Source organism: Pseudorca crassidens, chromosome X (assembly GCF_039906515.1).
Source record: "Pseudorca crassidens isolate mPseCra1 chromosome X, mPseCra1.hap1, whole genome shotgun sequence".
NCBI classification, from domain to species: domain Eukaryota; kingdom Metazoa; phylum Chordata; class Mammalia; order Artiodactyla; family Delphinidae; genus Pseudorca; species Pseudorca crassidens.
In genome coordinates, this window is record NC_090317.1 from 107210832 (window position 1) to 107223562 (window position 12731).

Genomic DNA, 12731 nt, shown 5'->3' on the forward strand with positions numbered 1-12731 from the left:
AGAGCACAGAGAATTTTTAGGGTAGTGAAATTACTCTGTATGACACTATAATGGTAGATACAAGTCATCATACGTTCGTCAGAACCCACAAAGTGTACACCACCAAGAATGAAGCCTAATGTAACTCTGGACTTTGTGTGCTAATGATGTGTCAATGTAGCTTCATAGATCGTAGCAAACGGCCCACTCTGATGGCGGATGTTGATAGTGGGGGAGGTGTGAGCTGTGTCGGGGAAGAGGGTACATGGGAACTCCTTGTACTTTCTGCTCCATTTTGTTGTGAACCTAAAACTGCTTTAAAAAAAAATAAAGTGAACTAAAGAAAAAAACTGATGAGGGGTGGTGGTTGTTGCTCAGCCTCACACCCTTCCCTGGGGATTTAAGTCTTGAGTGCAGGTGCAGGGCCAGTTTTCCCCTCTATGCAAGAGTGGGTGGGCCTCTCAGTCCTCACTCAGTTTCCTTGATTTGACTCCTGGCAGGGCCTGAGGCTCCCCTCTTTCTCGACCTGAAGACATTTCTTCAGAGAAAGGCTCTTATTTCCCTGAGATCCAATAGGAGGTGAGGGTGGCCTTACTTGGCCACACCTGCCATGCCATGAGTGACAACTGTATCAGGCAGGTTGAGACCATATGATGGTGATCCCACTCAGGGTTCTAACTCAGTACCCTAAATCTGACTCATGTGAAGGCCTAAGGTTCCCCCCTCTGCTGCCCTGGGACCTCCCCCTCAAACCAAGTTCCGCACTTTTCTGTGATCCCCGAGAAGGATATGAGGCCGTCTCTTCCTGACATTTACACCAGGATCTGTCACGGCAACAGGGAGGATTCTGTGAGGTCTCCGCTGATATGGGTTTGGTGGGCCCTGAACTCTTCAGGGTGCTCACCTTCCTCCTGGCGCACCTTGGAAATCCTATCTCTACTGACCTGAGTTGGCCAACCTCAGGCCAAAGTCTTCACTTTCTCAACCTCTTACGTGGAAATCAGGTTCAGCCACATCTTGACAAGGCTGTCTGGGGACTCTGAGGGCTGACGGCAGGGTCAGGAGTCCATGGGACACACTGTTCGGGGGTGGCGGGTGTGCTTCCTTCATTCCTCATTCAGGGTCCTCACCACCACATGTGGCAGAGACTGGGACTCCTCCCTCTACTGACCTGAGCTCATCCTCCTAGGTAGGACTCACAAGTCCCTGAGAACCCTGAAGAGTAAGTGAGGGCATGCTCAGGCTGACAACTTTGCCTGGCATGTTGCTCTCCCCAGGCCACCCGTAAGGGGCCCTTCATCGTGGCTCCTGTTTCTTGATTAAAGGCTTCCTGGGAAAGGGCCCATCCCTGAAAACTCTTGACCGGTTTCCCTATTGCAAACCCTTCAGAGACTGGGTCTCCGTCCCAGGAGTGATGTGAAGTAGGGAAGTTGTAACACAAGGCAGGATGGATGTGCTGTCAAAGAAAAAAAATACATTGGTTTTTCCCTTCTCTTTACCAGCAAGACTTAGCCTTTTATGTAACTTCTCTTTGAATAGATTTAACTTCCAAATGCGAAGGGCTGTCCAGCATGATTTTCTGAGCCCCTGATCTTTTGAGGTTATCTGACTTTGGATATGTAGATGATCATACTGTCACTAAATATCTTCCTCTGCTTTCTTCACCCTTTTCAACTATTTTGAGACGCTTATTGCTGTGCTTATGTATTCCCATCCAGTGTTTTGGGCACAGAGTCCTCCTTTTTATCACCTGAGATATATTTTGTAGTGAGTGAGAAGTAAGGTGAATTAAGGAACACAAAGTTGGCCTCGGGCTGGGAGGAATGGAAAAGTGTGGGCGTCAGACTTAGTTAGGCCAGGAGTCTAGTTCCAACACTGTCACTTAACAGCTGTGTGAAACTGAACACATTACCAAACTCTGTGAGCCTCGGTCTTTTCATCTGTGAAATGGGTTTGAGAAGCTCTGCCTTGGGGACTGATAGAATTTATATAATGCCTGTGAAGTGCCTGGCCCATTGCCTGGCCGGTACTGAGACTTTCAAGGATGCCAGTTCTTACTATGATTAATTTGTCCCCTGGAGTTTCAACCCACTACACTGAGATTTAACTTTCAATCCAGGAGATGCCAGAGAATAAGCAGGGCTCTAGGGCAAAGAAACCCCTATCAGGCAAAATCCTGCTTAGCAAGGAAAACTAGTATTTCCCTGTTAGAGTATGTCATTCAAGGTCAACATGAGGTAGACTTCCTCAGTAGATGCAACACGAAGCTCTAAAATGTTTCACGGACCTAAAACGTACCTCCCTCTCAGCTGCCCTTCTTTATAAACCACTCCCACTTTCATTCATTTAACCACCCACGAATATCTATTCCTTGCCTAGAGTTTGCCAAATTACAATCAAGATAACTTAATTTGAATGATTTTTTTTCGTGGAGTGGGCTCTGGCTCCCCCAACTAGGGCAAAGAGTGCCAGACCAGTGGCTTCTGGGCACCCCCACCCCTCAGGGGAGTACCACCCTTATTTCTCAGAAACTCCCTGGAGACATGACAGCGTGAATAAAACATCTAATTTGCATAGTGTTCACCTGCACTGGGACAAGAGCACAGGACACATTCTATTCCTGCCTCAGGTGATTTCTCTCTGATTTACCCACAACCCCAAAGTAAAAGGAGACCTCGAAGATATTGCAGGTTTGGTTCCAGACCCCCAAAATAAAGTGAATAGCACAATAAAGTGAGTCACAAGGATTTTTTGGTTTCCCAGTGCTCTTACAAAATTTATGTTTACACTATACTGCAGTCTATTAAGCGTGCAATAGTATTATGTCAAGGAACAATGTACATACCTTAATTAAAAAATACATTTTTGCTAAAAAATGCTAACCATCATCTGAACCTTCAGCGAGTCCATCTTTTTGCTGGTGGAAGGTGTGAAATATTGTGAGAATTACCAAAATGTGACACAGAGACATGAAGTGAGAATACGTTGTTGGAAAAATGGCACTGAAAGACTTGCTGGAAGCAAGGTTGACACAAACCTTCAATTTGTTAAAAAAAGAAAAGAAAAAGCACTATCTGTGAAATACAATAAAGCAAAGCGCAACAAAATGAAGTGTGCCTGTAACTGCTAAGGGCAGTTTCCCATTCCAGGCTTTGTCTTTCAACTGTACGGCCCACCATCTGAGGATCTGGCCCCTGCTCAAAATTATCAGTCTCATCTAGCCCACCACGCACCTAACTTATAATTACCTCCCACTGAAGGACTTACATTTTTCCCAAGGCCCACCACTGCCTTGCATCAGGGAATTTACATTTGACTGCTATCATGTGAAACCACCCCTTCTCCTTTCTTATCCTGCCTTTTCATTTGACCTTTTGGTCTTAGAGTATACATCACCATTTTCTTTATATGATAGCTGCTTCTCGGCTCTATAATTTTATGGTCAGTGGCTAGGTCTCCTTCTTCTCAGCTCTCACAGTACTAGCAAGGAGCCTTCTAAGAGCAGATGCTCAATTCATGTTTGGGGAATAAACGAGCCTGTGAGCATGAGGTCTAATTTATTATGATTTAATTCTACATTTTTGAATGAGCCAAGCACATACTGTTATTTCTAATTTTATAAAACAGAGTAAAAGGAATTAGTAAACCAAATATTGACCATCTTACTTTTTCTATACTATACTACATACAGTATACTATACTATACTTAACTTTTTCACATTTTCAAGGAATTGCATATTGCAATGCCATGTTATCTTCCACCAAATTACTAAATAAGATGGAAGTTTTCCCAATATGTTTTACAAAACAGCAAAACTCTTATTCTTAAACCTGATAAACAACAGTAAGTATGACTGATGTAATTCATAAACTTACATTCTAACGCTAAATAAAATTTCATTTAGGAGTAACGTTTGAAAAACAGCAAAAAACAAAGACGTATTTCCAAATTCCCCATACAGAACAGGAACACAAAGGTATTATACAGTGTTCCCTCTGTCACACCCAGCCCTACACTACTTGAAATATTGAATGCTCTCTTCAGCCACAAAGTGCAGAATTTGCCTCAGATTCTGTGTGGGAGGAGCTGGACAGAACACTGGAACATCCACTGGCTTGGGCTCTCTCTTCCTCATCTTTCAAAGCCTCTTCATACCAAGACTGGAAGGCACTGGGGACGGTGTGATTGACCTTGGCCAGGAACTCCAGGACTTTCATCTTGCTGGTTTCGGCATGGGCTCTCGGGCCCCACAGGAACTCGTAGCACGCTGGATCACTGTTGGCCACTTGCCGGTATTCCAAATACTTCAGCTTCACCCAATCTTGGGTGATGAGCTTCTTGGGCTCCCCAAATATGAAGTGCCTCTTCCCAGCATAGACTCTCATCTTATTCAGGAATTCCCAGATATTCTCCTCTGTGGCGCAGTTGCCCTTCATGAGGATCACAGCCAGAATGTACATCAGGAGACCGGTCTTGGGTAACCCGCTGCCACGGCTCATGGTCCCATCGTTGGGGAGAGCCATTTTGCTGACAAAGGTATAAGTATGCTTGGTACGGTCGACCTCCTTTAAGTCAACACCAAATAGCATCTCCATGCTGAAGGAAGCTCTTCTGAGGATCTCAGGGAATCGATTTTGGTACTTCTTAGCGATAAACTTCAGCATATGTGCTTTCCTAACAGGCTTTTTCATTTTATACATGTGCACCAGGAACTGCACCAACACACTCGCTGTCCTCCTTAGAGGGCCTTTTCGAGACCGCACGGCGGAGACGGGGGCCTGAGAGGAACTGTGCTTTTTCTTCATTTGGCCTTTGGCTCCTTTGTTTGATCTTGTGGGAGAAACACCTGCAGGATTAGTGGTGGTGGCTAGGGCCCCCTGAGGACTCTTGAGAGTGCTACGTGACTTAGCACCCGGCTTTCTCCGAGTAGTAACCCCAAGAGAAGGACATGAAGACGAGGCGGCTTCCTCCTCAGCTGCAGTGGCCTGAGCACCCATCAGACCCTGGGTCCCACTTTGGGCCTGGCGGCGTCTCTCACGGGTGCGGAGCTTACTCTTCCGCCCCCGAGGCATGGTGACTGTGGTCAGGGACAAAAGGCAGGAACGCAGGTAGGACAGTGGGGTGATCTGGCAGAGATGCGAGAGGATGAGAGGGTGTGAGTGCCTACAGCAGGGAGGTACCACCCTGCCTTTAAGAGGGCCGCTCTTCAGGTTTCCATGTGGGCCCTGCTCTACGAACACACAGGACTCCTGTTCTGATCACCCTGTCCTCTCCTCTAAGAACCCTGTGGAAATAATTAAAGTGAGCCTCAGGCTGCAGCCTGCCAGCCCTGCCTGGTGCTTATTGGGGCTGAGAGCAGCAGTGTGCAATTATCTAGTCCTTGTGGAGCCCCCTCTACTCTGGAGCATTGGGGTCCCCTCAGTTCATATGCAGGACCATCATATCAACTTTGGGCAGGGCCTGGGCCCCCTCCTCTGTGCTGCTCTAAATTTATACCTCAGACCCAGATCCTCATCTTCCTGGGATACCTTAAGAAGAAGTGAAGGGGCACCTCAGCCTAGCACCCCTGCCAGGGGGCACCCACAGCTGACAGCTCTATGGGACTCTGTCCTGGGCTCCTTGGGGTCCTCAGTCCTCATTCAGGGTCCTTGCCTTGGCTCTCACCAATCTGATACCATCAGAAATAAAGGAGGGGAAACCCGGGAGCTGTGCAAACAAAGAAGAGAAAGGGAAATCTCTCCCAGCAGCCTCAGGAGCAGCGGATTAAATCTCCACAATCAACTTGATGTACCTGCATCTATGGAATACCTGAATAGACAACAAATCATCCCAAACTGAGGAGCCGTGCGGATGAAAGGCTCTTGGTGCTGCGGCCAGGAGTCAGTGCTGTGCCTCTGAGGTGGGAGAGCCAACTTCAGGACACTGGTCAACAAGAGACCTCCAGGCTCCACATAATATCAAACGGGGAACATCTCCCAGAGATCTCCATCTCAACAACAGCACCCAGCTTCACTCAACGACCAGCAAGCTACAGTGCTGGACACCCTATGCCAAACAACTAGCAAAAAAGGTACACAAGCCCACCCACTGGCAGAGAGGCTGCCTAAAATCATAATAAGGCCAAAGACACCCCAAAACACACCACCAGACGTGGACCTGCCCACCAGAAAGACAAGTTCCAGCCTCATCCACCATAACAGAGGCACTAGTCCCCTCCACCAGGAAGCCTAAACAACCCACTGAACCAACCTTAGCCACTGGGGACAGACACCAAAAACAACAGGAACTACGAACCTGCAGCCTGCAAAAAGGAGACCCCAAACACAGCAAGATAAGCAAAATGAGAAGACAGAAAAACACACGGCAGATGAAGGAGCAAGATAAAAATGCACCAGATCGGGCTTCCCTGGTGGCGCAGTGGTTGAGAGTCCACCTGCCGATGCAGGGGACACAGGTTCGTGCTCCGGTCTGGGAAGATCCCACATGCCGCAGAGCGGCTGGGCCCGTGAGCCATGGCCGCTGAGCCTGCACGTCCGGAGCCTGTGCTCTGCAACGGGAGAGGCCACAACAGTGAGAGGCCCACGTACCGCAAAAAAAAAAAAAATGCACCAGATCGAACAAGTGAAGAGGAAATAGGCAGTCTACCTGAAAAAGAATTCACAATAATGATAGTAAAGATGATCCAAAATCTTGGAAATAGAATGGACAAAATGCAAGAAACATTTAACAAGGACCTAGAAGAACTAAAGATGAAACAAACAATGATGAACAACACAATAAATGAAATGAAAAAGACTCTAGATGGGATCAATAGCAGAATAACTGAGGCAGAAGAACGGATAAGTGACCTGGAAGATAAAATAGTGGAAATAACTACTGCAGAGCAGAATAAAGAAAAAAGAATGAAAAGAACTGAGGACAGTCTCAGAGACCTCTGGGACAACATTAAATGCACCAACATTCGAATTATAGGGGTTCCAGAAGAAGAAGAGAAAAAGAAAGGGACGGAGAAAATATTTGAAGAGATTATAGTTGAAAACTTCCCTAATATGGGAAAGGAAATAGTTAATCAAGTCCAGGAAGCACAGAGAGTCCCATACAGGATAAATCCAAGGAGAAATACGCCAAGACACATATTAATCAAACTGTCAAAAATTAAATACAAAGAAAGCATATTAAAAGCAGCAAGGGAAAAACAACAAATAACACACAAGGGAATCCCCATAAGGTTAACAGCTGATCTCTCAGCAGAAACTCTGTAAGCCAGAAGGGAGTGGCAGGACATATTGAAAGTGATGAAGGAGAAAAACCTGCAACCAAGATTACTCTACCCAGCAAGGATCTCATTCAGATTTGATGGAGAAATTAAAACCTTTACAGACAAGCAAAAGCTGAGAGAGTTCAGCACCACCAAAGCAGCTTTACAAGAAATGCTAAAGAAACTTCTCTAGGCAAGAAACACAAGAGAAGGAAAAGACCTACAATAACGAGCCCAAAACAAATTTAGAAAATGGGAATAAGAACATACATATCGATAATTACCTTAAATGTAAATGGACTAAGTGCTCCCACCAAAAGACAGAGATTGGCTAAATGGATACAAAAACAAGACCCATATATATGCTGTCTACAAGAGACCCACTTCAGACCTAGAGACACATACAGACTGAAAGTAAGGGGATGGAAAAAGATATTCCATGCAAATGGAAACCAAAAGAAAGATGGAGTAGCAATTCTCATATCAGAAAAAATAGACTTTAAAATAAAGACTATTAGAAGAGACAAAGAAGGACACTACATAATGATCAAGGGATCGATCCAAGAAGAAGATGTAACAATTGTAAATATTTATGCACCCAACATAAGAGCACCTCAATACATAAGGCAACTGCTAACAGCTATAAAAGAGGAAATCGACAGTAACGCAATAATAGTAGGGGACTTTAACACCTCACTTACACCAATGGACAGATCATCCAAAATGAAAATAAATAAGGAAACACAAGCTTTAAATGATACATTAAACAAGATGGACTTAATTGATATTAATAGGACACTCCATCCAAAAACAACAGAATACACATTTTTCTCAAGTGCTCATGGAACATTCTCCAGGATAGATCATATCTTGGGTCACAAACCAAGCCTTGGTAAATTTAAGAAAATTGAAATTGTATCAAGTATCTTTTCCGACCACAACGCCATGAGACTAGATATCAATTACAGGAAAAGATCTGTAAAAAATACAAACACATGGAGGCTAAACAATACACTACTTAATAACAAAGTGATCACTGAAGAAATCAAAGAGGAAATAAAAAAATACCTAGAAACAAATGACAATGGAGACACGACGACCCAAAACCTATGGGATGGAGCAAAAGCAGTTCTAAGAGGGAAGTTTATAGCAATACAAGCCCACCTTAAGAAACAGGAAACAACTCAAATAAACAACCTAACCTTGCACCTAAAGCAATTACAAAAAGAAGAAAAAGAAACCTCAAAGTTATCAGAAGGAAAGAAATCATAAAAATCAGATCAGAAATAAATGAAAAAGAAATGAAGGAAACAATAGCAAAGATCAATAAAACTAAAAGCTGGTTCTTTGAGAAGATAAACAAAATTGATAAACCATTAGCCGGACTCATCAAGAAAAAAAGGGAGAAGACTCAAATCAACAGAATTAGAAATGAAAAAGGAGAAGTAACAACTGACACTGCAGAAATACAGAAGGTCATCAGAGATTACTACAAGCAACTCTATGCCAGTAAAATGGACAACCTGGAAGAAATGGACAAATTTGTAGAAACGCACAACCTGTCAAGACTGAATCAGGAAGAAACAGAAAATATGAACAGACAAATCACAAGCAGTGAAATTGAAACTATGATTAAAAATCTTCCAACAAACAAAAGCCCAAGACCAGATGGCTTCACAGGAGAATTCTATCAAACATTTAGAGAAGAGCTAACACCTATCCTTCTCAAACTCTTTCAAAATATAGCAGAGGGAGGAACACTCCCAAATTCATTTTATGAGGCCACCATCACCTTGATACCAAAACCAGACAAGGATGTCACAAAGAAAGAAAACTACAGGCCAATATCACTGATGAACCTAGATGCAAAAATCCTCAACAAAATACTAGCAAACAGAATCCAACAGCACATTAAAAGGATCACACACCATGATCAAGGGGGGTTTATTCCAGGAATGCAAGGATTCTTCAATATACGCAAATCAATCAATGTGATACACCATATTAACAAATTGAAGGAGAAAAACGATATGATCATCTCAAGAGATGCAGAGAAAGCTTTTGACAAAATTCAACACCCATTTATGATAAAAACCCTGCAGAAAGTAGGCATAGAGGGAACTTTCCTCAACATAATAAAGGCCATATATGACAAACCCACAGCCAACATCAACCTCAATGGTGAAAAACTGAAAGCATTTCCACTAAGATCAGGAACAAGACAAGGTTGCCCACTCTCACCACTCTTATTCAATATAATTTTGGAAGTTTTAGCCACAGAGAAGAAAAGGAAATAAAAGGAATCCAAATTGGAAAAGAAGAACTAAAGCTGTCACTGTTTGCAGATGACATGATACTATACATAGAGAATCCTAAAGATGCTACCAGAAAACTACTAGAGCTAATCAATGAATTTGGTAAAGTTGCAGGATACAAAATTAATGCACAGAAATCTCTGGCATTCCTATACACTAACGATGAAAAATCTGAAAGTGAAATCAAGAAAACACTCCCATTTACCATTGCAACAAAAAGAATAAAATATCTAGGAATAAACCTACCTAAGGAGACACAAGACCTGTATTCAGAAAATTATAAGACACTGATGAGAGAAATTAAAGATGATACAAATAGATGGAGAGATATACCATCTTCTTGGATTGGAAGAATCAACATTGTGAAAATGACTCTACTACCCAAAGCAATCTACAGATTCAATGCAATCCCTATCCAACTACCACTGGCATTTTTCACAGAACTAGAACAAAAAATTTCACAATTTGTATGGAAACACAAAAGACCCCAAACAGCCAAAGGAATCTTGAGAACGAAAAACGGAGCTGGAGGAATCAGGCTCCCTGACTTCAGACTATACTACAAAGCTACAGTAATCAAGACAGTATGGTACTGGCACAAAAACAGAAAGATAGATCAATGGAACAGGATAGAAAGCCCAGAGATAAACCCACACACACATGGTCACCTTATCTTTGATAAAGGAGGCAGGGATGTACAGTGGAGAAAGGACAGCCTCTTCAATAAGTGGTGCTGGGAAAACTGGACAGGTACATATAAAAGTATGAGATTAGATCACTCTCTAACACCATACACAAAAATAAGCTCAAAATGGATTAAAGACCTAAATGTAAGGCCAGAAACTATCAAACTCTTAGAGGAAAACATAGGCAGAACACTCTATGACATAAATCACAGCAAGATCCTTTTTGACCTGCCTCCTAGAGAAATGGAAATAAAAACAAAAATAAACAAACGGGACCTAATGAAACTTCAAAGCTTTCACGCAGCAAAGGAAACCATAAACAAGACCAAAAGACAACCCTCAGAATGGGAGAAAGTATTTGCAAATGAAGCAACTGACAAAGGATTAATTTCCAAAATTTACAAGCAGCTCATGCAGCTCAATAACAAAAAACCAAACAACCCAATCCAAAAATGGGCAGAAGACCTAAATAGACATTTCTCCGAAGAAGATATACAGACTGCCAACAAACACATGAAAGAATGCTCAACATCATTAATCATTAGAGAAATGCAAATCAAAACTACAATGAGATATCATCTCACACCAGTCAGAATGACCATCATCAAAAAATCTAGAAACAATAAATGCTGGAGAGGGTGTGGAGAAATGGGAACATTCCTGCACTGCTGGTGGGAATGTGAATTGGTACAGCCACTATGGAGAACAGTATGGAGGTTCCTTAAAAAACTACAAATAGAACTACCATATGACCCAGCAATCCCACTACTGGGCATATACCCTGAGAAAACCATAATTCAAAAAGAGTCATGTACCAAAATGTTCATTGCAGCTCTATTTACAATAGCCCAGAGATGGAAACAACCTAAGTGCCCATCATCGGATGAATGGATAAAGAAGATGTGGCACATATATACAATGGAATATTACTGAGCCATAAAAAGAAATGCAATTGAGCTATTTGTAATGAGGTGGATAGACCTAGAGTCTGTCATACAGAGTGAAGTAAGTCAGAAAGAGAAAGACAAATACCGTATGCTAACGCATATATATGGAATTTAAGAAAAAAAAATGTCATGAAGAACCTAGGGGTAAGACAGGAATAAAGACACAGACCTACTGGAGCACGGACTTGAGGATATGGGGAGGGGGAAGGGTGAGCTGTGACAAAGCGAGAGAGAGGCATGGACATATATACACTACCAAACGTAAGGTAGATAGCTGGTGGGAAGCAGCCACATAGCACAGGGATATCCGCTCAGTGCTTTGTGACCGCCTGGAGGGGTGGGATAGGGAGGGTGGGAGGGAGGGAGACGCAAGGGGGAAGAGATATGGGAACATATGTATATGTATAACTGATTCACTTTGTTATAAAGAAGAAACTAACACACCATTGTAAAGTAATTATACCCCAATAAAGATATTAAAAAAAAAAAGAAATAAAGGAGGGCTCACACACACCTGACTTCCATACCTGGGCTACCCAGCGCTGCAAGCAAGGAGGGGGGCAATCCCTGTTGTCTCCTCTGTTTGTGGGTGAGTGGTATCATCACTGTTCTTTCAGGGTCCTCACCCTGACTCCTATAAAGCCCTGGGTTTCTTCCCTCTGCAGATTTGAGGCTATTCAATTAGTCCAACACCCTCACATCTCTGAACTCTCCAGACAAATGAGAAGAGTGCTTCAGCTTGACAGATACTCTTGGTTTCTACTCAGAACACGGGCAGAATTTATGAGACCCTACATTTTAGAGTCGGTGTTCACCTTAGTCCTCCCTCAGGTCTCTGACCTGAACTCTGTGTAGGACTTAGGACTCCTCCCACCAATAACCTGGGTAGTCCAGCCTCAGAGCAAAGCCCTCAATTCCCTGAGTCCCTAGAGGGGGAAGTCAGGGTCCTACATATATGACTACCCCTGGCTGGAGCCTCCCACAAGTGTAGGGGTGCTGCTTTGTGATGCCACCCCTAAATGGGGAGAGGCCCCCTCATCAGTATTTAGGGCCCTCACCTTCACCTCAGTTAGGACCTAGGTATCCTCCATCTGCAAGATGGAGCTACTCCCTAGACCTAGGCCCTCCCAGCCCCGAGACATCTCAGGCAGAACTCAGTTTGATGGCTCTGTTGGGGCTTCCCAGGGCCTACAGAAGCAGCGAGACTTAGTGCAGTTTGTTATGGGCCGAGTGGCACCTCTCACTCCCCACTCAAAGTCTTCACCTTGACTCCAGACCAGTACTGGAAATTTTCTCTTGGCCGCCGGAGGCATGGCCCTCAGATGAAAGTTCTCACTTCCTGGAACCTCTGAAGCTGAAGTCAGGATGACTCACATCCGGCCACAACTACTCAGGGTCTCTGACAGCTGACAGCAGGGGCGGGGGTCTGTGGTACTCCAGTGTTCTGGAGCCGGTGGTCCCTAGGTCCTACATACAGGGTGCCCATCTTGGAATCTGTCAGAGCCTGGGACTCCTCCCTTTACTGAACTGTGCCCACAAGTTTCA

General features: G+C 43.8%; 1 protein-coding gene across 1 annotated transcript; it reads right to left on the reverse strand.

The window, feature by feature from the left end:
• Positions 1–3698: 3698 nt before the first annotated feature.
• LOC137216888 (melanoma-associated antigen B3-like) lies at positions 3699–5052 on the reverse strand. The gene has a single exon (XM_067723011.1). The coding sequence runs from the start codon at positions 5050–5052 to the stop codon at positions 4021–4023; it is 1032 nt and encodes a 343-aa protein (XP_067579112.1). The 3' UTR covers positions 3699–4020.
• Positions 5053–12731: the final 7679 nt, after the last annotated feature.